Source organism: Dysidea avara, chromosome 3, assembly GCF_963678975.1.
Source record: "Dysidea avara chromosome 3, odDysAvar1.4, whole genome shotgun sequence".
Lineage (NCBI taxonomy): Eukaryota > Metazoa > Porifera > Demospongiae > Dictyoceratida > Dysideidae > Dysidea > Dysidea avara.
Window position 1 is genome coordinate 29,110,149 of NC_089274.1, and position 27,459 is coordinate 29,137,607.

At 38.6% G+C, this 27,459-nt stretch overlaps 1 protein-coding gene across 3 annotated transcripts in view; it reads left to right on the plus strand.

Moving 5' to 3' along the window:
- LOC136250636 (uncharacterized) overlaps positions 1-27,459 on the plus strand; it is a 96,988-nt gene that overhangs the window by 16,339 nt on the left and 53,190 nt on the right. For all 3 annotated transcript variants that reach the window (XM_066042862.1, XM_066042861.1, XM_066042863.1), the window contains 4 exons: positions 16,396-16,491; positions 17,024-17,125; positions 21,714-21,771; positions 23,921-25,508. In XM_066042862.1, the coding sequence (XP_065898934.1) occupies positions 16,396-16,491; positions 17,024-17,125; positions 21,714-21,771; positions 23,921-25,508 (1,844 nt within the window). The remainder of the gene's footprint in view (positions 1-16,395; positions 16,492-17,023; positions 17,126-21,713; positions 21,772-23,920; positions 25,509-27,459) is intronic.

Sequence of the window (27,459 nt, forward strand, 5' to 3'; positions counted from 1 at the left end):
AATTCGATTATTGGTACGTACTGCCAAAACTACTGACCCTATGCGTATGTAAGCCATCTTTTCTTGCTCGTTCAGGCCCCAAAGGATCAGCTCATTTTGTGATAGCGCTAATGGCTCCATCAAGCTTGTTAATGGCACAGCGGGCGTCTACAGTTATTACTATCTAATCAAAAACAGCCAAGCTGTAAAAAAGGTGCGGCCCCCAAAAAGGCCATGGTGAAAAAAGATGTGAAATCCAAGGTGGCGGCCAAGAAATGGCTGTGATGGTAGGTTAATGGTTACATTTTAATAACAACAATTCAGGTGAATTTGGTGCCAAGGCCAAGCGGCACAAAATTCACCTGAATTGTCGTTATTAAAATGTAACCATTAACCTACCATCACAGCCATTTCTTGGCCGCCACCTTGGATTTCACATCTTTTTTCACCATGGCTTTTTTGGGGGCCGCACCTTTTTTTACAGCTTGGCTGTTTTTGATTAGATATCACTTCTTTTTGTATTTGTATACTGCAAAGCCGGCCTATGGCTGGCTTTGGGAACTTAAAGAAGACTTTTAGTACTTCAATTATTTTTGATTTCATTAGTAATTATACAAATTGTATACATATATTTATTAAATGCCCATTATTCCCCACAGGATATTTTTTTGCAGCTGATCTCTCTACTGGGTGACTTGAAATATAGCTGAACTATATACAGGATGGTTTCTTTGTAGCTGAACTCTCTACAAGGTAACCTCTTCTAGCTGGTCTCTCTACAGGGTATTTTGTTTCTAGCTGAACTCTCTACAGGTGATTTGTTTGCAGCTAAACTCTCTACATGGTGGTGTTTTTGTAGCCAAACTCTCTACATGATGGTTTCTTTGTAGCTGAACTCTCTATAAGGTGACTTCATCTAGCTGAACTCTCTGTAGGGTGATTTGTTTGCAGCTAAACTCTCTACTAGGTGGTTTCTTTGTAGCTGAACTCTCTACAAGGTAACTTCTTCTCTACAGGGTGATTTGTTGTAGTTGAATTCTCTACAAGGTAGTTTGTATGAGGCTGAACTCTCTACATGGCGGTTTCTTTGTAGCTGAACTCTCTACAGAGTGATTTGTTTGCAGCTGAACTCTCTACATGATGGTTTCTTTGTAACTGAACACTCTACAAGGTGACTTCTTCTAGCTGATCTTTCTACAGGGTGAATTGTTGTAGCTGAACTATCTACAAGGTAACTTCTTCTAGCTGATCTCCATACAGGGTAATTTGTTTGTAGTTGAATTCTGTACAGGTAGTTTCTTTGTAGCTGAACTCTGTACATGATGGTTTCTTTGTAGCTGAACTCTTTACAAGGTGACTTCTTCTAGCTGAACTCTCTACGGGGTAATTTCTTTGTAGCTGAACTCTCTATATGATGGTTTCTTTGTAACTGAACTCTCTACAAGGTAACTTCTTCTAGCTGATCTTTCTACTGGGTGATTTGTTTGCAGCTGAACTCTCTACATGGTGGTTTCTTTGTTGCTGATCTCTCTACAGGGTGATTTGTTTGTAACTGAACTCTGTACAAGTGCGTTTTTGTGGGTGATCTCACTGCAGGTTGATTTGTTTGTAGCTGAACTCACTAAAGGGTGATTTTCCTTGTATATAGCTGAACTCCTTGCATTGTATCTAGTTTCTAGCTGATCTCTCTACAGGGTGATTTGTTTGTAGCTGATCTCTCTACAAGTTGATTTGTGTGTAGCTGATCTCTCTGCAGGTTGATTAATTTGCAGCCGATCTCTCTACAAGGTAATTTGTTTGTAGCTGAACTGTCTGTAAAGTGATTTATTTGTAGCTGATCTCTCTGCAGGTTGATTTGTTTTAGCTGAACTCTACAGGGTGATTTACTTGTAGCTGAACTCCTTACATTGTGTCTGGTTTCTAGCTGATCTTTCTACAGGGTGATTTGTTTGTAGCTGATCTCTCTACAAGTTGATTTGTGTGTAGCTGATCTTTCTACTGGTTGATTTGTTTGTAGCCGATCTCTCTACAGGATAATTTGTTTGTAGCTGAACTCTGTACAAGGTGCTTTTTTGTAGGTGATTTCACTGCAGGTTGATTTGTTTGTAGCTGACCTCTCTTCAGGGTGATTTGTTTCTAGCTGATCTCTCTACAGGGTGATTTTTTTGTAGCTGACCTCTCTTCAGGGTGATTTGTTTCTAGCTGATATCTCTACAGGGTGATTTTTTGTAGCTGACCTCTCTTCAGGGTGATTTGTTTCTAGCTGATCGCTCTACAGGTTGGTTTGTTTGTAGCTGAACTCTCTACACGGTGATTTGCTTGTAGCTGAACTCCTTACATTGTGTCTAGTTTCTAGCTGATCTCTCTACAGGGTGATTTGTTTGTAGCTGATCTCTCTACAAGTTGAATTGTGTGTAGCTAATCTCTCTGGAGGTTGATTTGTTTGTAGCCGATCTCTCCACAAGGTAATTTATTTGTAGCTGAACTGTCTAAAAGGTGATTTGTTTGTAGCTGATCTCTCTGCAGGTTGATTTGTTTTAGCTGAGCTCTCTACAGGGTGATTTATTTGTAGCTGAACTCCTTACATTGTGTGTAGTTTCTAGCTGATCTCTCTACAGGGTGATTTGTTTGTAGTTGATCTCTCTATAAGTTGATTTGTGTGTAGCTGATCTCTCTGCAGGTTGATTTGTTTGTAGCCGATCTCTCTATAGGGTAATTTGTTTCTAGCTGATCTCTCTACAGGGTGATTTTTTTTGTAGCTGACTTCTTTTCAGGGTGATTTGTTTCTAGCTGATATCTCTACAGGGTGATTTTTTGTAGCTGACCTCTCTTCAGGGTGATTTGTTTCTAGCTGATCGCTCTACAGGTTGGTTTGTTTGTAGCTGAACTCTCTACACGGTGATTTGCTTGTAGCTGAACTCCTTACATTGTGTCTAGTTTCTAGCTGATCTCTCTACAGGGTGATTTGTTTGTAGCTGATCTCTCTACAAGTTGAATTGTGTGTAGCTAATCTCTCTGCAGGTTGATTTGTTTGTAGCCGATCTCTCTACAAGGTAATTTATTTGTAGCTGAACTGTCTAAAAGGTGATTTGTTTGTAGCTGATCTCTCTGCAGGTTGATTGGTTTTAGCTGAACTCTCTACAGGGTGATTTATTTGTAGCTGAACTCCTTACATTGTGTGTAGTTTCTAGCTGATCTCTCTACAGGGTGATTTGTTTGTAGTTGATCTCTCCATAAGTTGATTTGTGTGTAGCTGATCTCTCTGCAGGTTGATTTGTTTTAGCTGAACTCTCTACAGGCTGATTTGTTTGTAGCCGATCTCTCTACAGGGTAATTTGTTGGTAGCTGAACTCTCTACATGGTGGTTTCTTTGTTGCTGAACTCTCTACAGGGTGTTTTGCTTGTAGCTGATCTCTCTACAGGGCAATTTGTTTGTAACTGATCTCTCTACAGGGTGATTTTTTTGTAGCTGACCTCTCTTCAGGGTGATTTGTTTCTAGCTGATCTCTCTACAGGGTGATTTTTTGTAGCTGACCTCTCTTCAGGGTGATTTGTTTCTAGCTGATTGCTCTACAGGTTGATTGTTTGTAGATGAACTCTCTACAGGGTAATTTACCTGTAGCTGAACTCCTTACTTTGTGTCTAGTTTGTAGCTGATCTCTCTACAGGGTGATTTGTTTGTAGCTGAACTCCTTACATTGTGTGTAGTTTCTAGCTGATCTCTCTACAGGGTGATTTGTGTGTAGCTGATCTCTCTGCAGGTTGATTTGTTTGTAGCCGATCTATCTACAGGTAATCTGTTTGTAGCTGAACTCTCTATATGGTGATTTGTTTGTAGCTGATCTCTCTGCAGGTTGATTTGTTTTAGCTGAACTCTCTACAGGTTGATTGCTTGTAGCTGAACTCCTTACATTGTGTCTAGTTTCTAGCTGATGTCTCTACAGGGTGATTCTTTTGTAGCTGAACTCTCTTCAGGGTGATTTGTTTCTAGCTGATCTCTCTACAGGTAGATTTGTGTTGATTTGTTCATTGCTGATCGCTCTAAAGGTTGATTTGTTGCAGCTGAACACCCTGCAAAGTGTTTTGTTTGTAGCTGATCACTCTAAAGGGTAATTTGTTTGTAGCTGAACTCTCTCCACAGTGACTTGTGTGTAGCTGAATTCTGTGTAACTGAATTCTCTAGAGAGTGACTTAATTGTAGCTGAATTCTCTACACAGTGCATGACTTGTTTATAGCTGAACTTTCTTCAGTGTGACTTGTAATGTTCTGAATCTCTATAGTGATATATTTGCTTAACTCTCCACATGGTGACTGTCTTCTTGCTGAACTATCTATAAGATTAACTGTTTGCAGCTGAACTCCCTTCAGAATAACTTGTGATGTAATAAAATTCTATAATGGAGTAAATAAATTAGCGGAATGCTCTATTAGGGTGACTGTTCTATTAGAGTATTTCGATCTCGCATTTGCTACACGGAGTTGGCTTTCGAATCATAACTCAGTGGTTTGTAATCCGATTCTTCTGTACTACTGCAAGAACTTTCTATGAAGATTATTCCAGCTATACACCGATTTTCAGCTCATTGCTCTAAGCGGTTTGCCTAGTAGGCGTGAAAACTAATACTTTTTTATTCATAAAAATCGATCGCGTAATTGTGACACAGGTTGGGTTTTGTGTCATATCTCCGTGGTCTTTATCTGGATTCCTTTCAAACCACCAAAAGGCACTCCTACGATGGTTACTCCATCTACATAGCAATTTTCAACTCATTCCATGAAGCGGTTTACCCTGTAGGCGTGACAACAAATCAATCTTGTTTTATGCGAATAATCGGTCATAACTCCTGAACCATTCATCGGATTTGTACCAAATTTGATGCTAGGATTCGCCTTTGGACTCCCTTTCTGTGTGCCAAATTTCAAGGCGATCGGAGTACGCGTTTGCTTGTTATAGCAATTTTTGCAAGTGTGCGAAAAGACGAAGAAGAAAAAAAAATGAAGAAAAAAAACGAAACTTTGGCAGCTCGTATCTCGGAAATGGCTGGAGCGATTTCCTTCAAATTTGGAATGTAGACTCCCTTGGCTGGCGGGCAACTGTGCAGCAAATTTGGTTCCAATCAGATAAGTGATCACCGAGATACAAAGGTGTGAAAATGACGTTTTCGTTCTTCCTGTCAATATACTCACGGTGTGGCGCGCCGGCTTCTTGGGCCGCATGACACACTATCGTGTGTCTTGATTATGCAATAAAGTATGTAATGCGGTTTAGAGTTTGTATGACTTCCACTTGTAGCCACTTGACCGCCATCTTAAACACCATGTGTTTCCGTGCATTTTATTACTATTGTGGCTTATACACCTTTAAAGGTTAACTACTTACAGTACTGCTTACTTTTTGACTCATTCAAATGCCTTCAATTGCTGTTTATATACGTATAGCCACTAATGTACACGAGTAAAGTAAATATCTGTGACAAGCTTACATATGTATGTATATATTAGTTGTGTGAATGCAAGCTTGGCATGATGAAGTTGATTACCTTGGACATGTGTATGTTGTAAAAGATTATATCACTTATTGACATGATTCAAATGCTAAACCAAGGATGGGTGGTAATAACTAATATTCTATGGCTGCTGTGTGATATAAGTGGCTTCTATCCTACTTTTAATATATATATATATATATATCTAATCCAAAACAGCCAAGCTGTAAAAAAAGTGTGCGGCCCTCAGAAAGGCTATGGTGAAAAAAGATGTGAAATCCAAGGTGGCGGCCAAGAAATGGCTGTGATGGTAGGTTAATGGTAAAAATTTTAATAACGACAATTCAGGTGAATTTTTGTGCCGCTTCACAAAATTTACCTAAATTGTCATTATTAAAATTTTTACCATTAACCTACCATCACAGCCATTTCTTGGCCGCCACCTTGGATTTCACATCTTTTTTCACCATAGCCTTTCTGAGGGCCGCACACTTTTTTTACAGCTTGGCTGTTTTGGATTAGATTTCATTTCTTTTTGTATTTGTATACCCCAAAGCCGGCCTATGGCCAGCTTTGGGACTTTTTTAACCTGTGTTTTTTTCTTTACTACAGGAAGAAGAAAAGATGAAGTAGATGTATTTTAAATATTTTATCAGTAAATGTACAAATTATATATGCTGTATAATACATATGTGACCGGATTTGCGAAAAGGGGTCTTCCACACACATCCAATTTGCCAACTTTGACAATTGATAACTTCATATTGGAAAGAGCTATTGCCTTGAAATTTGGGCAGTGGTGAGCACCACTATATATAGCTGAATACATGGTGAAATTTTCAGGTTAATATGTTACTTGAACACTGAGTTATGGTCTCCAACGTTTATGGAATTGGATGTTTGTGGAAGACCCCTTTTCGCAAATCCGGTCACATATATTGATTACCGAAATCTCCATGGTGGTTTCTTTGTAACTGAACACTCTACAAGGTGACTTCTTCTAATTTCTCTCTCTACAGGGTGAATTGTTTGTAGCTGAACGATGTACAAGGTAACTTCTTCTAGCTGATCTCTCTACAGGGTGATGTGTTTGTAGCTGAATTCTATATAGGTGATTTGTTTGCAGCTGAGCTCTTTACAGAATGGTTTCTTTGTAGCTGAACTCTCTAAAAGGTAACTTCTTCTAACTGATCTTTCTACAGGGCAATTTGTTTCTGGCAGAATTTTCTACAGGGTGATTTCTTTGCAGCTGAACTCTCTACATGGTGGTTTCTTTGTAGCTGAACTCTCTACTAGGTAACTTCTTCTAACTGATCTTTCTACAGGGTGATTTGTTTGTAGCTGAACTATCTACAAGGTAATTTCTTCTAGCTGATCTCTCTACAGGGTGATTTGTTTGTAGCTGAATTCTGTACAGGTGATTTGTTTGCAGCTGAGCTCTTTACAGAATGGTTTCTTTGTGCCTGAACTCTCTACAGGGTGATTTGTTTGTAGCTGAATTCTCTACAGGGTGATTTATTTGCACCTTAACTCTCTACAAGGTGACTTCTTCTAGCTGAACTCTCAACAGAGTGATTGATTTTTTTTGCAGCTGAACTCTCTACATGGTGGTTTCTTTGTAACTGAACTCTCTACAGGGTGATTTGTTTGTAGCTGAACTCTCTACAGGGTGATCTGTTCATAGCTGAACTCCCTATAAGGTAACTTCTTCTAGCTAATCTTTCTACAGGGCGATTTGTTTGTAGCTGAGTTCTCTACAGGGTGATTTGTTTGCAGCTGAACTCTACATGGTAGTTTCTTTGTAGCTCTACAATGTGACTTCTTCTAGCTGAACTCTCTACAAGGTGACTTGTTTCTAGCTGATCTCTCTACAGCGTGACTTGTTTCTAGCTGAACTCTCTACAGGTGATTTGTTTGCAGCTGAACTCTCTACATGGTTTATTTCTTTGTAACTGAACTCCCTGCAAGGTGACTTCTTCTAGCTGATCTCTCTACAGGGAGATTTGTTTGTAGCTTAACTCTCTACAGGTGATTTGTTTGCAGCTGAACTCTCTACATGATGGTTTCTTTGTAGCTGAACTCTCTACAAGGTAATTTCTTCTAGCTGATCTCTCTACAGGCCGATTTGTTTGTAGCTGAACTCTCTACATGATGGTTTCTTTGTAGCTGAACTCTCTACAAGGTGATTTCTTCTATAGCTGATCTTTCTACAGGGTGATTTGTTTGTAGTTGAACTCTCTACATGATAGTTTCTTTGTAGCTGAACTCTCTACAAGGTGATTTCTTCTATAGCTGATCTTTCTACAGGGTGATTTGTTTGTACCTGAACTATCTACATGATGGTTTCTTTGTAGCTGAACTCTCTACAAGGTAACTTCTTCTAGCTGATCTCTCTACAGGACAATTTGTTTGTACCTGAACTCTCACATGATTGTTTCTTTGAAGCTGAACTCTCTACAAGGTGATTTCTTCTAGCTGATCTTTCTACAGGATGATTTGTTTGTAGCAGAACTCTCTACAAGGAAACTTCTTCTAGCTGATCTCTCTACAGGGAGATTTGTTTGTAGCTGAACTTTCTATACATGATTTGTTTGCGGCTGAATTCTTTACATGATGGTTTCTTTGTAGCTGAACTCTCTACAAGGTAACTTCTTCTAGCTGATCTCTTTACAGGATGAATTGTTTGTAGCTGAACGATCTACAAGGTAACTTCTTCTAATTGATCTCTCTACAGGGTGATTTGTCTGTAGCTGAACTCTCTACAAGGAAACCTCTTTTAACTGAGCTCTGTACAGGGTGAATTGTTTGTAGCTGAACTATCTACAAGGTAACTTCTTCTAGCTGATCTCTCTACAGAATGATTTGTTTGTAGCTGAACTATCTACAAGGTAACTTCTTCTAGCTGATCTCTCTACAGGGTGATTTGTTTGTAGCTGAATTCTGTATAGGTGATTTGTTTGCAGCTGAGCTCTTTACAGAATGGTTTCTTTGTAGCTGAACTCTCTACAAGGTAACTTCTTCTAGCTGATGTATCTACAGGGTCACTAGTTTGTAGCTGAATTCTCTACATGGTGGTTTCTTTGTAACTGAACTATCTACAACGTGACATCTTCTAGCTGATCTTTCAACAGGGTGATTTGTTTGTAACTGAACTCTTTACAAGAAATCTTCTTCTAACTGATGTCTGAACAGGGTGAATTGTTTGTAGCTGAACTCTCTACAGGGTGATTTGTTTGTAGCTGATCTCTATACAGGTTACTTATTTCTAACTGATCTCTTGAATTCTGTTCAGGGTGACTGCTCTATTAGGATGACTGCTCTATTAGAGTATCTCGATCTCGCACTTGCTACACCAAGTTGGATTTCGTGTTATAACTCCGTGGCTTTAAGTCTGATTCTTCTACACCATTGAAGAGCCTTTCTAAGATGATAACTCCATCTGTACAGCGATTTTCAAAGCATTACCCCAAGTGGTTTATCTGGTAGGCGTGGCAAGCATAATAATAATAATAATAATAATAAAAATATAATAATAAAAAATTAGCTAATCTCGATTGCGTAATTGTTACACACTGTTGATTTTTTCGCTGTATCTTCCTGGTTTTTAGCTCGATTTCTTTCAAACCACAAAAGGTTTGAGGTTCAATAGTTAACCTATTCACCCACCGATTTTCAGCTTCTTCCCATACGCGGTTTACCCTGTAGGCGTGACAACATATTGGTGTTATTTTTCGTGCATAATCGCTCATAACTCTTTGCCTGTTTATGGTATTCCAGCCAAAGTTGGTACCGAGATGCGCCTTTATACCCCCTTCTGTGTGCCAAATTTCAAGGAAATCGGATAACGCGTTCGCGTTTTATAGCAGTTTTTGTAAGTGTGCGAAAAGAGGAAGAAAAATAAGAAGAAGAAGAAGAAGAAGAAAAAAAAAAAACGAAGAAACTAAGCCAATTTTTGAAGTCGCATATCTCAGGAATGCCTGAAGCGATTTCGCTCAAATTTGGAATGTGGAGTACTGAAGTTGGAGGGAATCTACACAGCAAAATTTGTCTTGTTTCATCAAGGCAGCACAGAGTTACGGAGGTGCGAAAATTGCATTTTGTTTCTTCCTGTCAATATACTCACGGGGTTGCGCGCCGGCTTCTTGGGCCGCACGACACACTACCGTGTGTCTTGATATATACTAGCACAGGTACCTGCCCTATGGTGCAGGACTGCTTACAATCAGTCATGCATTTTACACTAAGTTTAATGTTGTGGATATTTAGTGACAAAAATTTCTACATAGCATTAGAACCCAAGTATGAAACATCACTTGTTTATACTTTAAACATAATATTATTATAGATAATATGTGGTATATTGTATATACCTAGAGTGTTTACCACACAGGTACAAATGGTGCTAGTAGTACCTGTCCTATTATACACACTATATATATATGTAAAATCCTTTAAATGCTGACAACAAAAGACATGAATTTGTACATACCATTGTAGCATTGGTACTTGCTTCACAGTGCAGCACTTGCCATACTGTGTATGTTATGTGCTAAGGCCTATGTGCAGAACCATCTTTACATTTACTAAGCAATGGGAGCCAATCGGTGCCATTTATGTATAGGTGGTGTCACTTTTAAAGAACATGAGCTGTGTTTAGCTAAGCTAAGCCTTGTATTATCCCACACGTTTACCACAAAGATGCAAACTATAAATGCAGTATTAGTAGTAACTGTCATACAGGCTATACATGTAATGGCACCTTTTCAGATTATACATGACATTTATAACTTACTGACTACAAAAAGGAATGAATTTGTACATAATGCAGCATGTAGCATCAGTACACAGTGCCCTACAGCACTGCTATGGTGCAGGAGTTTTACATGTTAGGCATTCAGGTAAGGTGATAGATTGTTGTGACTAATACCTGTGCATTCCTTACATACCATTAGTTACACTATTAAATTCTGTATACTTAATGATATATTATTCTTAGTAAAGCTTTATAGTGGCCTGTACTGATGGTCTGACAGCAACACGTGCTGCATCTTTGGATTACCTTGATACTTTTAAACTTAGCTAACAATAAGGTAAAACAAAAAAATGGGCCAAAGCACTGAAGCAATTCATGTTTGTAGTGGCTATTCTTCCGGTTCCGGATGCCGATTTCACCAGGCTATTCGTCCGGTTCGGATCACGTAGTCCTGTTTGTCTGGAAGTGTCACCCATAACTCGAGTATCAAACACACTAGTTGTATGAAGGTAAGTTTTTGGGGGACGCTCGCTTCTCTCACTCCAACCCTAGCTTGCCTCGAACTCACCCAAAAACTTACCTTCATACAGACAGTGAAAGTCATCATTGTGTTTAACAGGCAAACGTCAGGTTAGCGTTAAGGTTAGGGTCGGGTTCAGCTTTGGTTTCTTCTTCACTAGGTATTCTTAGGTTTCTTCTTGAATGATGTATATAAGGTAGAAACTAAGAGAGGTGGGTAGCTGGAAGCCACGTAGCATAGTAGTTACGATCCTTTCCTCACACACTGGAGGTCCCGGGTTCGATTCCCAGACAGGACATGATTTTTTTTTCGTTTGAGGACCCTTTTGTCCAAGTTTTTTATTCACGTGATCTGAATAGCCTGGTGAAATCGGCATCTGGAACCGGACGAATAGCCACTACCATTTCATGTTAGTCAACTACATGTACATGTATATCTAAAACAATACTACCTTGTCATCACCTCAACACCTTCCTTGGTCAAGTATAAGCTGTATTGATTGCAAGTACAAAAACACTTGAAAAAAAACACAATGTTGAAACAGGTAAGCAGGTGCCTAGTGAGAGAATAATGGTAGCTATGGCATATATGTGCAGTAAATAACACGTACATTTAACAGAAAAAAGGTGTAACCGAAGGTTGAAAAGGTTGTTTAAGCAAAATAAGTTCAGTATAACCAAAAAGGTTGTTGAAGCAACCAAAGTTGTAACCAAAAAGGTTGGAAGCAAAAAAAAAGTTGTAACCAAAGATCAGGTAGAAAGACAAATAAAGATATTGCCTTCACCAGGATTTGATCTGGGGACTGAACACTCGCAAGTTTGACGTTCTACCACTTTGGAGATGCAATCCTTAGAGTGTCCTCTGCTACTGGGCCTTCCATCATAAGTACAGAAGAGAGAACTGTGACATTAAAGGAAACTCAATCTTATCCTATACATGTATGAGTATATTGCTCTAGTCAGTAGTTATGCTTTGTAACATGAGACTTTGTATTGTAAAGTTTGGTAGTTATTTGTACCATCCAATTATGAATCACTGTTATATGCATGTGCAATGGACACAGCTATATGTACAATACCATAAAGCTTGCAAATGCTGAAAACTGAAAAAGGTACAGTCATGCAAAATAAGATGGAAAGGTGACATGAAATCTACACAGTGAAAGAAGACAAAACCAGTTGAAAATTATTGCAAGTACATACCAAAACACTAAAATGTGGTGGTGTTTGCCCTATGTTACACTTTCAAGTAGGGTGATAGAATGTCACCTGTGCAAGTCCAGTTTCATTGCCCATATAGTTATACTATTTTAGTATGTAAGCAAACATACTAAAAGCATGTGTACATCACTGAACCATGTAAGCTCCAGCTAATGCACTAAAGGAATACTTACAGTTCCCTACGCCCTGCAACTGTGTAATATTTTCTAATGTCATCATCATTCACCTGTATGGTACCATAAAAGCACTTGGTATATTTAGCTATAGTTACACATGTAGCATGAAAAAGTATAGAAGGAAAATAAAATCAAAAAGTATTCCTTAAAAAGTTATAGCCAAAAGTAAAAAAAGGAGTAGCAAAAAAGATGGCCAAAGCGAAAAAAAGAAGCTGCTCCACCTGGGACTTGAACTCACTACGTAGCGGTTATGAAGCTTACCCACCCTACCCATTTAACCAAGCAACACTTGTGGTTAAGAGTGAGTAAAAACCTGGTTATAAAGGCGTGCGTAAGTTGAGTTTACGTGCAGTTCACCATGCGGTTTGTACAAAAATTCCAGTGAGTTTTGCTCTACAGCCCTGCATTCAATGCACCGTAGACGGCAAACGGCAAGAAGCTTTTACCTACTCTAATACAACACACTGGACCAGCACATGGGTGGACAAATGTGTTGGTAATTCACCTGCCCTATCCCAAAAGTGCTGTAAGAGTCCCTATGATGTGAGACAGTTAAGTGGCAATGCTGAAAAACTGAGCATAAGAGTTTGTAGATGGACACTTAGATAGAACAAAAGTGCATCAAAAAGGTCCCAAAAGTGAAAAAAAAGTTATGGCCTAGCTAGGTACGGATTGAACCCAGGTTGGTTATAATAACTTCGGGTTAAGGGAGGTGTGCAAATTTCCACAGTTGTGTGGTTTCTGACAGGAATGCAGCTCAGCTTTTCAGTGATCCTTCCCTACACCAGTTCCTTCATCGCCCTATAAAGAACAAACAAAAGCATGTATTGATTTGCTACAACAACATTCAAGTTGCCAGATGATGGGCATTGAATTTCGCTAAATTTTGCATTGATACGTACTTCACATGGCAAGATGCAATGAGCTAAAAGTCAAGTTTTAAAAAGGTGTGCACAAAAAGGTACTGAGTACAAAGAAAAAAAAAATCTGCCAGCACTTGGACTCGAACCTTACATGCTACTCAGGCGTTCTACCACTTGAACAGTATGTGCTGTGGTTTTCAAAGGAATGTCAAGTTTTCTCTACACCTTGGCCTTCTACGTGCCGTAGAGAACGAACAAAAGCACGCGTGAACTCGTGATATCAATCTCAGATGATGAATGCTTCATTATCAACACAGATTGTATTGATTTGTGCCAAGTTTGATGAGTAAGCGGCATGACGGTCAGACGGACAGCTTTTCAGCTTTATAGATATATATTATATATAGCAAGTATGGCTTCACTGGAATAGATTAGTTAATTGGAGCTAACCCAGTCATAGCTAGTGTTTATACATTTTTATCAAAAGTCAATGTACATACATACCAGGGTTGAAACTAGGTTGGGTCAACCCCAGATTATAAGATTGTGTATTGCATCATGTGTACATGTGTTAATTATAATGTCTCATGCAATTCTCAAAATAGACCATTGCAAACAAATGAAGAATTGGAAAGAAGCAAAATGTGCAGTGTGCGAAATAACTTTTTAGATATGTGCTGACACACTGTCAGGACAACACAAAAGTTGAGTGGACATAAATAAATTTGTCCGGACGTTTAAAACTTTTTGTGTTTCTCCTTTCCTGTATGTAATTATTTGTTTCAAGCATTGGGGTCACTAATGTACTGTACAACTGATTACTGCTCATCTACTCACTAACAGTGACAGATCAGACAAGCATAGCATTTTAGGTATATGGTCACATATAAGAGCTCCTATAAATTCAGTGCTGTTACAGGAGCATTTGTAGGAAAGGCATCATTAGGAAAATTACCTCAGTAGTACTGTAGCTATGTAATCAAACTTTACTATTACTGCTATGAAATAGTGTCTCTTTCAAAATGAGCATGAATTATAAAAAAATGGACTTCATTCTAGCTCAAAATACAAGTTGGGTGTACAGATGATACCACAAGTAAAAGAAGGTATTGACTAACAGGTTATAAGTACATTTGCCAAGTAGCTAAGTCTAATAGGCTGGCAGAACATGTGCACTGTAACCTGTTGGTCTCTTGGGCATGGCTGGCCACATCACAAACTATAAACACAACTGAAATTACATACCAATGCCACTATGTCTAGCCTCCCTCCTAGCCTAATATCACACTCTAAACTCAGTGCTAAACCTTGAAAGGACTCTATTTCCGGACAAATTCAATTATGGCCTGACAACTAATGTAATCGACTGGAAACTGTCAGTGTCTGGACTGTTATTTCATGCACTGAATGTGGGAGTTAGTGTTGCACCGATAATCGGATTGGTTATCTTAAAAACCATATATCAGCTGTATTTTTGTATATTGGTATCAGATCAGCACCATGAGAGAAAAGCAACAGATAGAGAAATTAGTGATGTGCAATATGTGATATATGAAGTTTAACCAGTTAAACAAAGTTATTATAGCGACGGAACACAAAGGGGAGGTGTGTGTTAATTGGCAACTGACCTGGTAAGTGCAGGGAAGCGGAAGTACTGTTGGGAAGTCAACTGGCGTCTGCAACAGCCATGAAGAAAAGCGGGGTGGCCATGTCGCGCATGCGTTACCAAAAGATGACCACATCTTGATGGGTGGACATTGATAGGAAAACAACTTGTTGCGCATGCATTATCAGAAGGCGCGCAGTGAAGTGTGAAAAAACGTGGAGAGCTTGTTCCCTCCCAGACTCCCACCCTCTCTGGACAGTTGTATTTGCGAGTGTCTATACTTGCTGGTAGGATAATGGAATTGTATAATGGAACATGGCCTGGATTGGCTCTTCCAGAGAGGTTGGAGTAATAAGTATGCACCACAGGCAGTCTCAGGGGGGGAGACTACTTAGGCTTAATTCCTCGGTTTATCCATCTTGAGGTTAGCTCAGGGTGTGAAAGTGCAGGTGTTTCACCTAGGAGCCCATATGGCCTGATGAATTCTTGTGGCTTCCACAGAATGCTAGAACCCTCAAGTATTCCTACCTCCAAGCCATCTTAGCAAAACATGCAGTAATTAAAGTAGGGAGTAGTCAAAAAGGAGGGAGTTGACAATGCATGGCCCTGTACTAAGGCTTATAGGAGAACCTGTGAAACCCTGCACACCTTACCAAAACAACCACCATCAGCAGACGGTGGTGATGGGCCTAGGGGGTGTTATAAGGAGGACGGTTACATTGTGAAGGAGCGGTATTAAATATCGATATATTGTGATAAAGTTTTTTATATCGTGACATGGTATAGAATCTGTATATCGTGATATAATCCTAGGTATAGATTTTAGCTATAATTGGAAAAAAATGTACCCAAGATATCATTGTACACTGTACTTTTTTTTTTGATAAAAGAGCTTGCAATATTGTATGCTAGTCATGTACCATGTTGTATTGTACATCTAGTACATCACTGCTACAAGTGTCATCAATGTAAATAGTGATGAGTTGTATATCGTGATATATATTGTATCATGATATGTTGTGTGCAATAATTGTGATAGGAAATATCCTATACATAAAAGACATGCTCATGTGCATCAAACAGTAGTGTTTTACTGCTTTGCAATGTTGTTATTGCTGCTTAAAAGTGCTGTCAGCTATTGTTATAGCACTACCACCACTAATGTAGTCCGTTATAAACAAATGTGTGGTTAAATTTGCTGATGGATAGATATGTAGATTGGCTAAGTTTATCAGCTTGGAAATATTATCCAATATCAGTTTTCGGAATATTGGCAAAATGTCATATCAGTGCAACACTAGTAGGAGTATAGTTTCAAAATCAAGCCACATGACTGCTATATTAGAGTATTTCAGTCTTTTGGTGCTTGTAATGCACAACATTTTGAAAGTATGTCGTGCAAATAATCATTTTTGTATATACAATTCTTGCTACTTTTCAATGATCACTCATTGAGGGAAATGTTAATATAATACAGTAAGCAAGAAGAAAATGTTACAAGTCATTCGTTTGGAGCCACACCCACTTTGCATAAGAAAGTACTGATAAATAATAAACTTACTGTTTGGTGTATATAGTCTGTAATTTACCTTGGGTTCTTGCAATTACGTATAACACAGAAACAATAGAGCTGTTTTAGTGCATGTCCAGACTTTAATTAGTATGGGTCTGAGCCAGAGTGCTATCTGGATCAGTAATGGTGGTGCAGTTTCAACCTTAGTACATGTATTATACATGCATACCACACACACACACACACAATTGTTGCTATATTTTCTGTACTATCTACAGACTTACATGGCAATACATGAAGCAGTGAAGCACAACAAGCTTGACATTGTCAAACTACTTGTAGAACTTGGTGCTGATATAACAGTTACTAACAATGTAAGTCACAACATTTCATGCAACAAAAATGACTGAATGTGATGGTATATTAAGAGTATTGTAGAGTTCAACTATTTGCCAAGCTAAACGTAGAAATATAAAAGAATTGATGATAAAATTGTTAACAAAATATTAAATATCAGCAAGTGAGAGTTATCTCAAAAGTAGCTGATCCATTCACTTAATATTAGTAGGAAGCACCACTATAAGAGCATACATTTCTTAGCAAAATCAAATTACATGTATGACAATGCATGTGGTAATTACCTTGTTGTAGTTACGTAGTTACTACTATTTTTGTAAACACTAGTACTTACCACACCTACATAATGCAGCACTTCCTTTGCAGTGCAAATCAATGTAATTAATGATCAAAAATATGAAATAACTAATAAATCTTGATTTTCTATGTTTTTACAAAAATATCTAGTATGTGAAATTTTATACACAGTTGGTCAATTCTTCAAAGGGATAGGTGCCTGGGTTTTTTAAGTACGTATGTAGCATAACAACAACTTGTTTATATATTTAGATTCCACAGACTCCTTTGGAACAAGCCGCTCATTTAAAACATGTGGATATCGTGTATTACTTGAGAATAACATGTGGTCAAAGAATTTCAGAATTTTCACAGGTAATTAATTAACACAGCTGTATGTATTACCTATGCAAACATGCATAGAAAGTTACATTTGAGTAGAATCATAGACATAAAAATGAAGGAGGTCATCTACACCTGTACCTATACTTATCAACATTTAATTCTGTTGTTACATATGATCTGTGAATAGTATAGCCATGACTAAAATAGGGATTAAATGTCCACCAGGAGTAAAAAACCTCCCTTATTTTTGTTGCTATTTCATTTCTATGATCCCTACTCAAATATAAAATTTCTATTACACTTGTAACATAATTAATAACTAGTGAACCAATTAACATGTATTATTGCACCAAAGAATGGTGCCAACACATTACGACAAATTAATAGTGGGGACCACAAAGGTGTGGGTGTGGCCATTGAAAAATATCACTCGAATATCAGCCTCACTATTCCCTGATGACGATGAAGCAGTATTGGTTAGGTAAAACTAAGCCCAAACAAGCCTTCAGATCAACCCAAAATTCTTTCAACAAGTTGCTATGAAATTTTATATATATATATATATACTAAATTTTCTAGTGGCTAAGTAACTGACTGATGCTTTCAGACAAGTGTAACTCTATAATGGTGAAGGCTACAGGCTTGATGTTTTCACTGTTTGACATAGCTTCAGCCCAAGAGGTGCCTGTAGCATGTAGGATGCATTCTTCATGGACTTACCATTGTCCTCCTTTGTGTCCCATTCATCTTTGCTGACAGCGAAAAGTGTCAATTTGGCAGTAGCACATGATGGCTCCCCTTCGTAACAGAAATCGTCCATATTTTTCATAGTGGCTACTTTGACTGTAGAGGTGCTTTTTGAACTGTTTTTGATTTGTACTGCTGTGTAACAGGTTGAACATAGCTGACAATGAAGCGTAATAGGTACTTCATTTTTAGACGATAATTGATAGCTGGGGCGTGTGGCACCATTTCTTTCTTTTGATGTGGTACGGGTGAGTTCACCAGTCATAATGATTGTATTTTCAGTACAAAAAAGTTAACAAACAAGTACACAAAAAAATTGGAATTTTCAACTAGACCATAGCACATTGATATAGTGCTGGAGTAGTGTACGACATTAAATCACAGTATCCTTACTGTGCATTTCCATTATAGCATCTTGAGCACAGTAGAGATATAACACATCTCATTGTTTTACTGTGATTTAATATCGTGCACTACTCCAGTTTGTTTCAGTACTTTTTATCGATGTGCTATGGTCCCTACTCTAGTTGAAAATTCCAATTTTTTTTGTGTACTTGTGTACTGAACACACATACACCGTAACCATCAATAATTATTACTGAAAAATAAAGTGTGTTCAGCTATGTTTCACCTGTTATACTGCGTTACTAGTGAAAAACAGTATGAGAAATGCCTCTGCAATCAATCCAGTCACTTAGGAAAATATAAATGATTCTCATGATAACCAGCACTGAAGCCATGATGTGTTACAGTGAATCAACACCTGTGTAGTTGCAGAGAAAGAAATGAGGAGGGCAATAGTAAGTCTAGTAATATGCTACAGTTGGTGATAAGGCACATCTCTGTATGAAGCAGCATCAAACAGTGAAGAAATAAATCAACTATAGTTGAGGATTGCTTGCTGAAGCCATCAGTTAGTCTGGCAGGAAGGCAGTTAGAGGAATATTTAGTTCTATGATTTTTTTTAAAATTATGGAAACTTGTTTGGAATACCTCTAACGACATTTTTGGACTTAATTATGCCTAACCAATACTGCCAAGTTGTTGTGAAGGGAAAGTGAGGCTGATTTTGGGTGATTTTTTTTGTTCAGAAAAACCTATTCCTCATGATCCCTACTATACATGCCTACTATACATAAATACGTACACACACATACATACGATGCATACTTTATCACAATAGCAGGGTCCTATATCAAACTTAGCTTGAGCAGTATTGCTGGTGGTGGGTGAGGTCAACTTTGTGACAGAAAATTATGCCACACCCACAGTAAAAGTTGGTGGAGGAGGTTGACTAACACAGTACTTATGATGATGAGTTAAATAGTTAAATATCTTGAACAACTAAAAGCCTTCCCACAGTCACAGACAAAAGAACCACTGACCATAGCAGGACCTCTAGTGACTCCTCCAGACGAGATAGATTTGCACAATTCAAACCATCTTGAACGATCTTGGGCTACCTCATACCAACTGAGAGCATCCAATCTCTTTTGTCCCTCAAAACTCCAATTCTCCAACACAACTTGGGTCCATGAAATGGCCTAGCAGTATAACATTTTCCAGTTACTGGTGCAGCATTGTCTGCATTGGCAAGGATGAGTGATGATCGCTTACCCAAGCAGATGCTATACGTGCACACACACACACACACACACACACACACACACACACACACACACACACACACACACACACACACACACACACACACACACACACACACACACACACACACACACTAGTAGATCACGGTTACGTTACCTTACAAAAATGTGAATGTCTGGTGAGATCCCCCTTCCTACATAAAGAAACATGAAAAGTGGAGGATCCCAGGCTTCCATGATCCAGATATTATATGCCACCAAAAGTTGGTCTCTTCTGAGGTCTTCTAAATCCTTAGAACAACAACTTCATGTACAAGGAAAAGTTTGAGGGTCTGTAATGGCAGCACAAACCTAATAGATAAATGAATGTGTTCACGAAGTGTTGACCACTGCTGTCAATCTTGTATCAATCTTAGAAAACCAACACTAGGATGCCTGTGCATCACTCAGGCACTTGGGTCTTGTGCAGGCAAATCCTCCTGGGGCAGGACCCGTAACCCACAGTAGGACTGTCCAGGTCTCATGGAGAGAAGTTGCGGAACTTGAAACGACAACACCAAATTGGCATAGCTGGGCACTGAACCTGGAACTTTTTAATTACCAGGCTGAAGCTCTAGCCACTTGACACACACATACACACACATTTTTGACTTCTTGATTGCCTGTCCTGGAATCTTCACAAAGAGAGGCTATGGTATCCAAAGTTTCGACAATGACCCCAACACCACTAAGCAAGAGACAGGGCACTTGCTTTCCTACTTATTAACAAATAATTAATTATTGATTTCACAGCTGGGTGAAGCAGCATAACCAAGTGGCTACAGTACTGGCCTGGTAATCAACAAGTCTATCACCAGTTGTATTTGGGAAGTGAAGTTTACTATTCCAACAAGAATTTTACTATTCCAACAAGTGTTACAGCTGAACAATGTAAGTAAAGTTTCTTGCTAAAGGGAACAGCAACAACATCAAGTTGGCATATTATACTGTCATTTGCATCAGTGTTCGAATCCCGTACCGGTGTGCGTGACTGTGTAGCGTTGAGCGTAGGGATTATTTTTTTATCACACTAACCATAGTTAGCCTGGCGTGGTTATGCCATCACACTAACCCATGGTTAGCGTGAAGTTATCGTGACAAATAACCACTACGCTCGACAATACGCAGTCACGCACGCCGGTACGGGATTCGAACACTGATGCAAATGACAGTACCAATTTACCCTAGTAAATTTATGTTAACAGAACAGGCACCATGGATTAGCATAGGGCAGACATGCACAAACGGGGCCCATCTGGAATGTGCTAATGAAACACTGCACCACCTCTCTGCATGTCATGGGATAGCAGTTTCACACAACAATGAACTGTAGCACTTGCCATTCAGCAACTGGTATTGGCATGTAGTGTTCAGTGATTACAGTGATTTGAATGTTCAGCAAGTAATCCTGCGATTGCCCACCCACCCCACCCACCCATTTTAAAGTCCAATGTTTTGTGTTTAACAGCCAACCTGGCATCCCAGGATGGAGGGGCGCAGTAATACTGCTTGAAGAATAACCATAATGCTGACGGGCATAGCCATCTCTCAAGTGCAGCCAATCAAAATGCAGAGATCAGAGAGACACCCTAACCATTTTACTTTAGGGATTTTGCATACCCCAGTGAAGTCCTGGGCTTGCCCAATCTTTTTCCCCAAATTAGCCTATAAGCTAAAGTGTTAGTGTTCACTGGCTTGCCTGAGATGTTAACCGACATTAAACATGGAACCCTTGAGTATGTACCATAGTTCAAACCATTTATCCTGTTACAGTCATTGTTTGAATGCACCAGTAAGTCAGTCAGTCAGTCAGTCAGTCAGTCAGTCAGTCAGTCAGTCAGTCAGTCAGTCAGTCAGTCAGTCAGTCAGTCAGTCAGTCAGTCAGTCAGTCAGTCAGTCAGTCAGTCAGTCAATTAGTTAATCATATAGTCAATTAGTTAATCATATAGTCAATGCGTGACTAAGACAGTTAGTAAATTAGTCAGCATAAAAATTCAGAGATTTTCTGATTTAAAAAAAAACTATTTCAGCTTGTTTAGACTGTTTCATGCTTTACCATTTGCCTAGGATGTTACTCCTATATCATTGTGTTTAGTTTGCAAGTAAGCATTTCTTGCCAGGAAATGCTAATCCTTTGTGATCCCTACTATATTATACATATTGTATGATAGAATTAGATACCCCTTTCCATTAGTCACTCTTGCTAGCATGTATTCCCTCTGCAGAAATCTCAGAATGAAATTGATGAAATGGTAAAACAATATGAAAAAGATAATTTTGGAGGTAATATCATGTATTGCAGGTGTATTGTGTGCTAATTTGAATCAAGTGTTTGTATTACATAAATTACAAAGGCTTACCGAGGCATTAATTTTCCGTATCAACACTTTCCTTGAGCAGCATATTATTTAGACACCATAAAGTTCTTTAAAGCATTTATGCTATGTAAGAGGTACTGGACACCTAGTTTATACCTGTAACTTCACGATAGGTTCGAGACCACACTGAGTGCAGAGACCACATCTCTTAACAATCTATGTGATTATATAAGTTGCATCTTCGTAGAGGACTGCATTTGTAAGTTACGACTGTTTAGTCAAGTGCCTGTAGTTTATTGTCACTATACAAATTGATCTTTCTCTATACCTTCTTGGCTTCTAGTGACCATTCTCTTAACTATCTGGATAAAAAAATGTAATTTGAAAAATGCACTAAACATGGGTTTCTTGCAGATTCAGTCACATTTGTTTTTTGGCTTCTTAGTGGCTGATATGCAGCAAAATCAACAGAAAATATTTGGGAAAAATTATCAGGACATCCACAAGTAAACCACTGATTCTTGCTAAGCAAGGCCCTTTACAAGGCAAGAAACCACCACTTGAGCTTTCTGCACCACCCAGAAAAGATGTCTGTTAAAACCAGCCTCGAGTAGTTTGAATAGTACTGAGGGTCAAAACTGGTAGTACGATAGCGTAGCTATCCTCTCTTGTGGTTAGTTTGATGTTGCCTGATGTGCAATTTGTCACGTTTGTTCTTGCGATATTTGCTTGATATTGTAACACAATTGTGATTGGTGAATCTACACATACTGCACCAAAGGATAGAATGGCACCAAACATGTAATCTCATGTCTGGACTTCAATCATGGTCTGCCTTCATTTTGAACTCTATGTCTTGCTCACCCCTCCACCCTCCTCCCCTTTGTGAGCACTCATTATACTACTTAGCTCGTCCAACTGCCCAGATTTTCTGTCTTATTTGGCAGGAAACTCTACAAGCAGCTACAAGTATTGGAAATGGTATGAAAGGTAATAGATTGTTTCCTGTGTAAACTTCATGAGTGCGCTTGCTATCCTAGGCAAGTTATGCTGATTTGAATTCTTTGAAACCATTTATCTTGAAACTTCTAATGTGGATTTGGATCGTTTTTCCAAAATTCAGTCACGAATTAGGAACTTTCAATTCAAGTATGTATTATGCATAGAAATAATTATGCTATTTCTATAACCAGATGCTATGCAGCCAGCTATAGCCCCGACAGTGTATAAGTTTATTAAACATAATGTTATGTACTTATGTAGGTTATTGTTTTGATTCATACAGAACTGTCAAATTAACAATGAAAGTTATAATTAGTGATTATTTGTAATCCACTAATTACATTGCTATACTCTGCTAAGGAAGTGGTATTCAAACAAACTGCTTTATACAACATATTACATATCTGATCAACTGTTTTAAAGCCACAGGGCTACCCTACATTTTTGTTTGCGTAAGTACAGGACATGCTCTTTACAGTAGGCTATTCCTGGTGGTCTGTGCTGCCTGCTTCATTGTTTTTCAGTTGTTTATATACTTGTAAAACTGGAAGTGAAAATAGTTCACAAAGTCTGAGCAGAATCTCCACACTCATATTTCAGATTGCCGAAAAGAAACAACCTCAGAGCAAAGTTTACCTGTGTGGAAGTTTGCTACAAACTTCATTTAGCATTTAATTCTTATATGCAGATTGCATGCTTTTACAATTTAGCTGTTTTCTCATGTGGGTGTGTACAAACAAACATAGATAGGTAGATACACACACAGAGACACACACAAACAGACAGACAGACGCACAAACAGACAGACACACAAACAGACAGACACACTTCAAAAAACAAAACGATTTTAATAAACCAGGTGTGTGCCCACATTTGGCCTTTGGCTGGATGTGGGCACGTACCTGGTTTAAAAAGTAACGAAACAAGGGAGGTTTCCTACACCTGCAGCTATATCCATCCTTGTTTCACTGCATTTTCTATGATCACTTCTTGAATTTAGAATTCTTTGTACATACTTGTAATACATTCAATCATAACTTTTAGCTCTAATTATTACTTTATCATGTGCAGTTTATGAATTTAAGTGTACATTATGTCATTTTATTAATCAGATGTTCAAGAAAAGATGGCCTACTGTCTTGCCCTTAAAGAAGGATTAGCAGGTTCATTCACTGTTCAGATGCTAATGTTCGGTGCTGAGGGCTCAGGAAAGACCTCACTTGTAGCCCGTCTACTAGGGGAGGATCATGATAATTCACCTGCACCCAAAAGAACAGATACAAAGTTTTGCATGATTTTTGCCAACAACTGGCGTAAATGTGAACAACAAGACCTAACACAAAGATTACATAATCATTATTGGTATCATTTAAGTACCCAAGCAAATGAGCGTGCTAGCCTGGCATCACTTAAGGATCAATGCTTCTCCTCTGCTTCACCATCTCTACATGGAGCAGCAGTCACCAGTAGCCTAAAGCTTCCTGAAGTAGACAAAGATGAAATTGAAGAGGCCAAAATGTTTAAGGACAAACATGCAAAGTTACCTAGATATTTCAGTGAAGATGAGTTCTGTGGTGTCATTTGTGATTTTTCTGGTCAAACTCACCACCTTTCCACAAATTCAATTTTTGTGCAAAAGAATAGTGTGGTATTTATTGTGTTCAAAGCATCATCCAGTCTCTTAGCTATTGTCAAGGAGGTTCACCACTGGTTACAAACTGTATATTCAGTTGGTCATGATGCTCCAGGAGATCAATACATGTCAGAACTGCTACCCACTGTTGTTTTAGTAGCAACACATACTGATGAGATTATTGGAGACGTCACTGAGGTAACACAAGCTATTATTACTGAACTGACGAAAGAGTTAAGTGGTAAACCTTATGCGAAGCATCTGGTTGGATACCGACTGGGAATCGAAGAGGCTTTGGGCCAATATTGCTTTTTTATAAGCAACAAGCACAAGGAGACGGAAACATTCAGTCAACTAAGAAAGGCTGTGTCTGAGATAATTCTTCCACTGTTCAATGAAAAGCACCCACTACTCTACTTTAAGATAGAGAAAGCCTTATGCTCATTCCAAAAGAATATTGTTTCTACCACAGATTTCCACAAAATTTTAACCGAGAATGGCTTCATTGGTGAAGTAGATGGGGATGAATTTATAGCTGCGCTAAAGTGTTTCCATGACAAGGGCATTATTTTGCATCTTCAATCCATTCCTGACCTTGAAAATGTCATATTTGTATCACCATGGCTACTTGCCAAGTTGCTGTCATACATACTTGCAGCATGCCAATGCAGCTCTCCAGCTGAAGACAAGCATGATAGTCAAATTGAAGGTACATTACTCAACAGAGAGCGTCTTTCTCAATCCATACAAACAAATAACAAAGCCTTTGGCTATGGAATATCTCCTGAAGAAGTGATTGATTTTCTTATAAAACTTGGTTTCATAACTAAAGTAAATGCTGACAGCAGCTTTGCTCAAGAGAACAATCCTGTACCAAAGGAAGAGAATTTGTTTGTTATCCCCTCACTGATGCCGGAGAGAAGGCTGGGATGTACAAAAATGGAAAGTGAATTTCATTGGTCCATTTGTTTCAGGTTTCCTGATGGTTTCCTTCCGCCAATTGTGTTTCATCAGATTGTTTCAGAATGTATTAATTGGAATCACAGTAGAAATGAAGCGATCAAATGGTATGATATTGTATAAACTTGTAAGACATAAAAAGTATGATCTGTTCCATTATACAAGTATACAGAAAAAATTGGAATTGTCAGCTAGAGTAGGGACCATAGCACGTTGATAAAAAGAACTGAAACAAGCTGGAGTAGTGCACGATATTAAATCACAGTAAAACAATAAGAAGTTTATATCCCTACTGTGCATTTCCATTATGGTATGACTTTTGTTGAGCACAGTAGGGATATAACACTTCATATTGTTTTACTGTGATTTAATATCATGCAATACTCCAGCTTGGTTCAGTACTTTTTATCAATGTGCTATGGTCCCTACTCTGGTTGAAAATTCCAAATTTTTCTGTGTACTTGTTGTTAACTTTTTTGTAAATAATTATTATGACTGGTGAACCCATGCGTATGGCATCTGAAATGGCGCCGCGTGCCCCAGCTATATCAATTATCGTCTGAAAAGTGAAGTATCCATTACACTTCGTTGTCAGCTATGTTCAACCTGTTACACAGCGTTTCGAATCAAGAACTGTTTGAAAAGCACCTCTGCAATCCATGCATACCGAAAGAAATGGTGCCGCACACCCAATTATCGTCTGAAAAGTGAAGTATCCATTACACTTCGTTGTCAGCTATGTTCAACCTGTTACACAGTGTTTCGAATCAAGAACTGTTTGAAAAGCACCTCTGCAATCCATGCATACCGAAAGAAATGGTGCCGCACACCCCAGTTATATCAATTATCGTCTGAAAAGTGAAGTATCCATTACGCTTCGTTGTCAGCTATGTCAACCCATTACACAGCAGTACAAATCAAGAACTGTTCGAAAAGCACCTCTGCAATCAAAATAGCCACTACGAAAAATATGGACTATTTCCATTACGAAGGGAAACCATCACATGCTACCGCCAAATCAACACTTCGCTGTCAGCAAAGATGAAGGGACACAAAATAGGACACTGGTAAGTCCATGAAGAATGTAGTGTATGTACTGTGGTATGCCAAACGGCACCTCTCGGGCCGAAGCGACGTCAAACAGTGAAAAAATCAAGCCCATAGCCTTAGCCATTATTGAGTTACACTTGTCTGAAGGCATCAGTCAGTTACTCAGTCAGTAGAAAATCCCATTAAATAGTTTAAAAAAAAATTCCGTATCAACTTGTTGAAAGTGTTTCGGGTTGATCTGAAACCTTAGTTTTACTTAACCAATACTGCCTCATCGTCATCAGGGAAAATTGAGGCTGGTTTTTGAGTGATGTTGTTTCGTGAGCCATGCCTACTGCTTTGTGGTCCCCTGTTATATACTAGTGCAATTTAAAAATTTTAAATGGAAATAGTATTCCAGTGATAAAAAGTAGTGAAACAGATATATGAATGATGGCAGCTGTTATGGAAAAATCCCTACTTTAGCATTGAAAATTTTTCCAACATGTATAATATAGCTATCATCAATCTACTAGTTTAGTCTTTTTTTGTTATAGGATAGCTATGATATGTCTGCAACTGTTTCATTAGAGTATCTTAATCTTGCCACCCATCTATGCTATTAATAGATTAAAGAGCATAGTTGCCATGTCTTGTTTCCTATAGCAAAACTGCAGCTGAAAGAAGTTAAATTTTATAGGGGCATGATCACCGTAATCTGATTGTTTAAGGGCATAGCAGCATGTCTTGATTGCTTAAAGGCACCGTGTAATCATATATCTGCATGAATCTACTCTCTCCTACAGCAGCATAAGCACTTCAAGTAGTATTGTGGCATCTAAATATGTTCCTCTAAGGAAAGTGGTGATATGGGAAATTAATGCCAAGACGATCATGCAACTGAAGGAGAAGGAAAGACAAAGCACACAGAAGGCAATATTCATTGTAACCAGAAAGGGCACATGTCACACAGTTGTTGTGATGTTAAATGATGGCAATGCATTGCTTCATTTAACCTCTAGCTTTGCG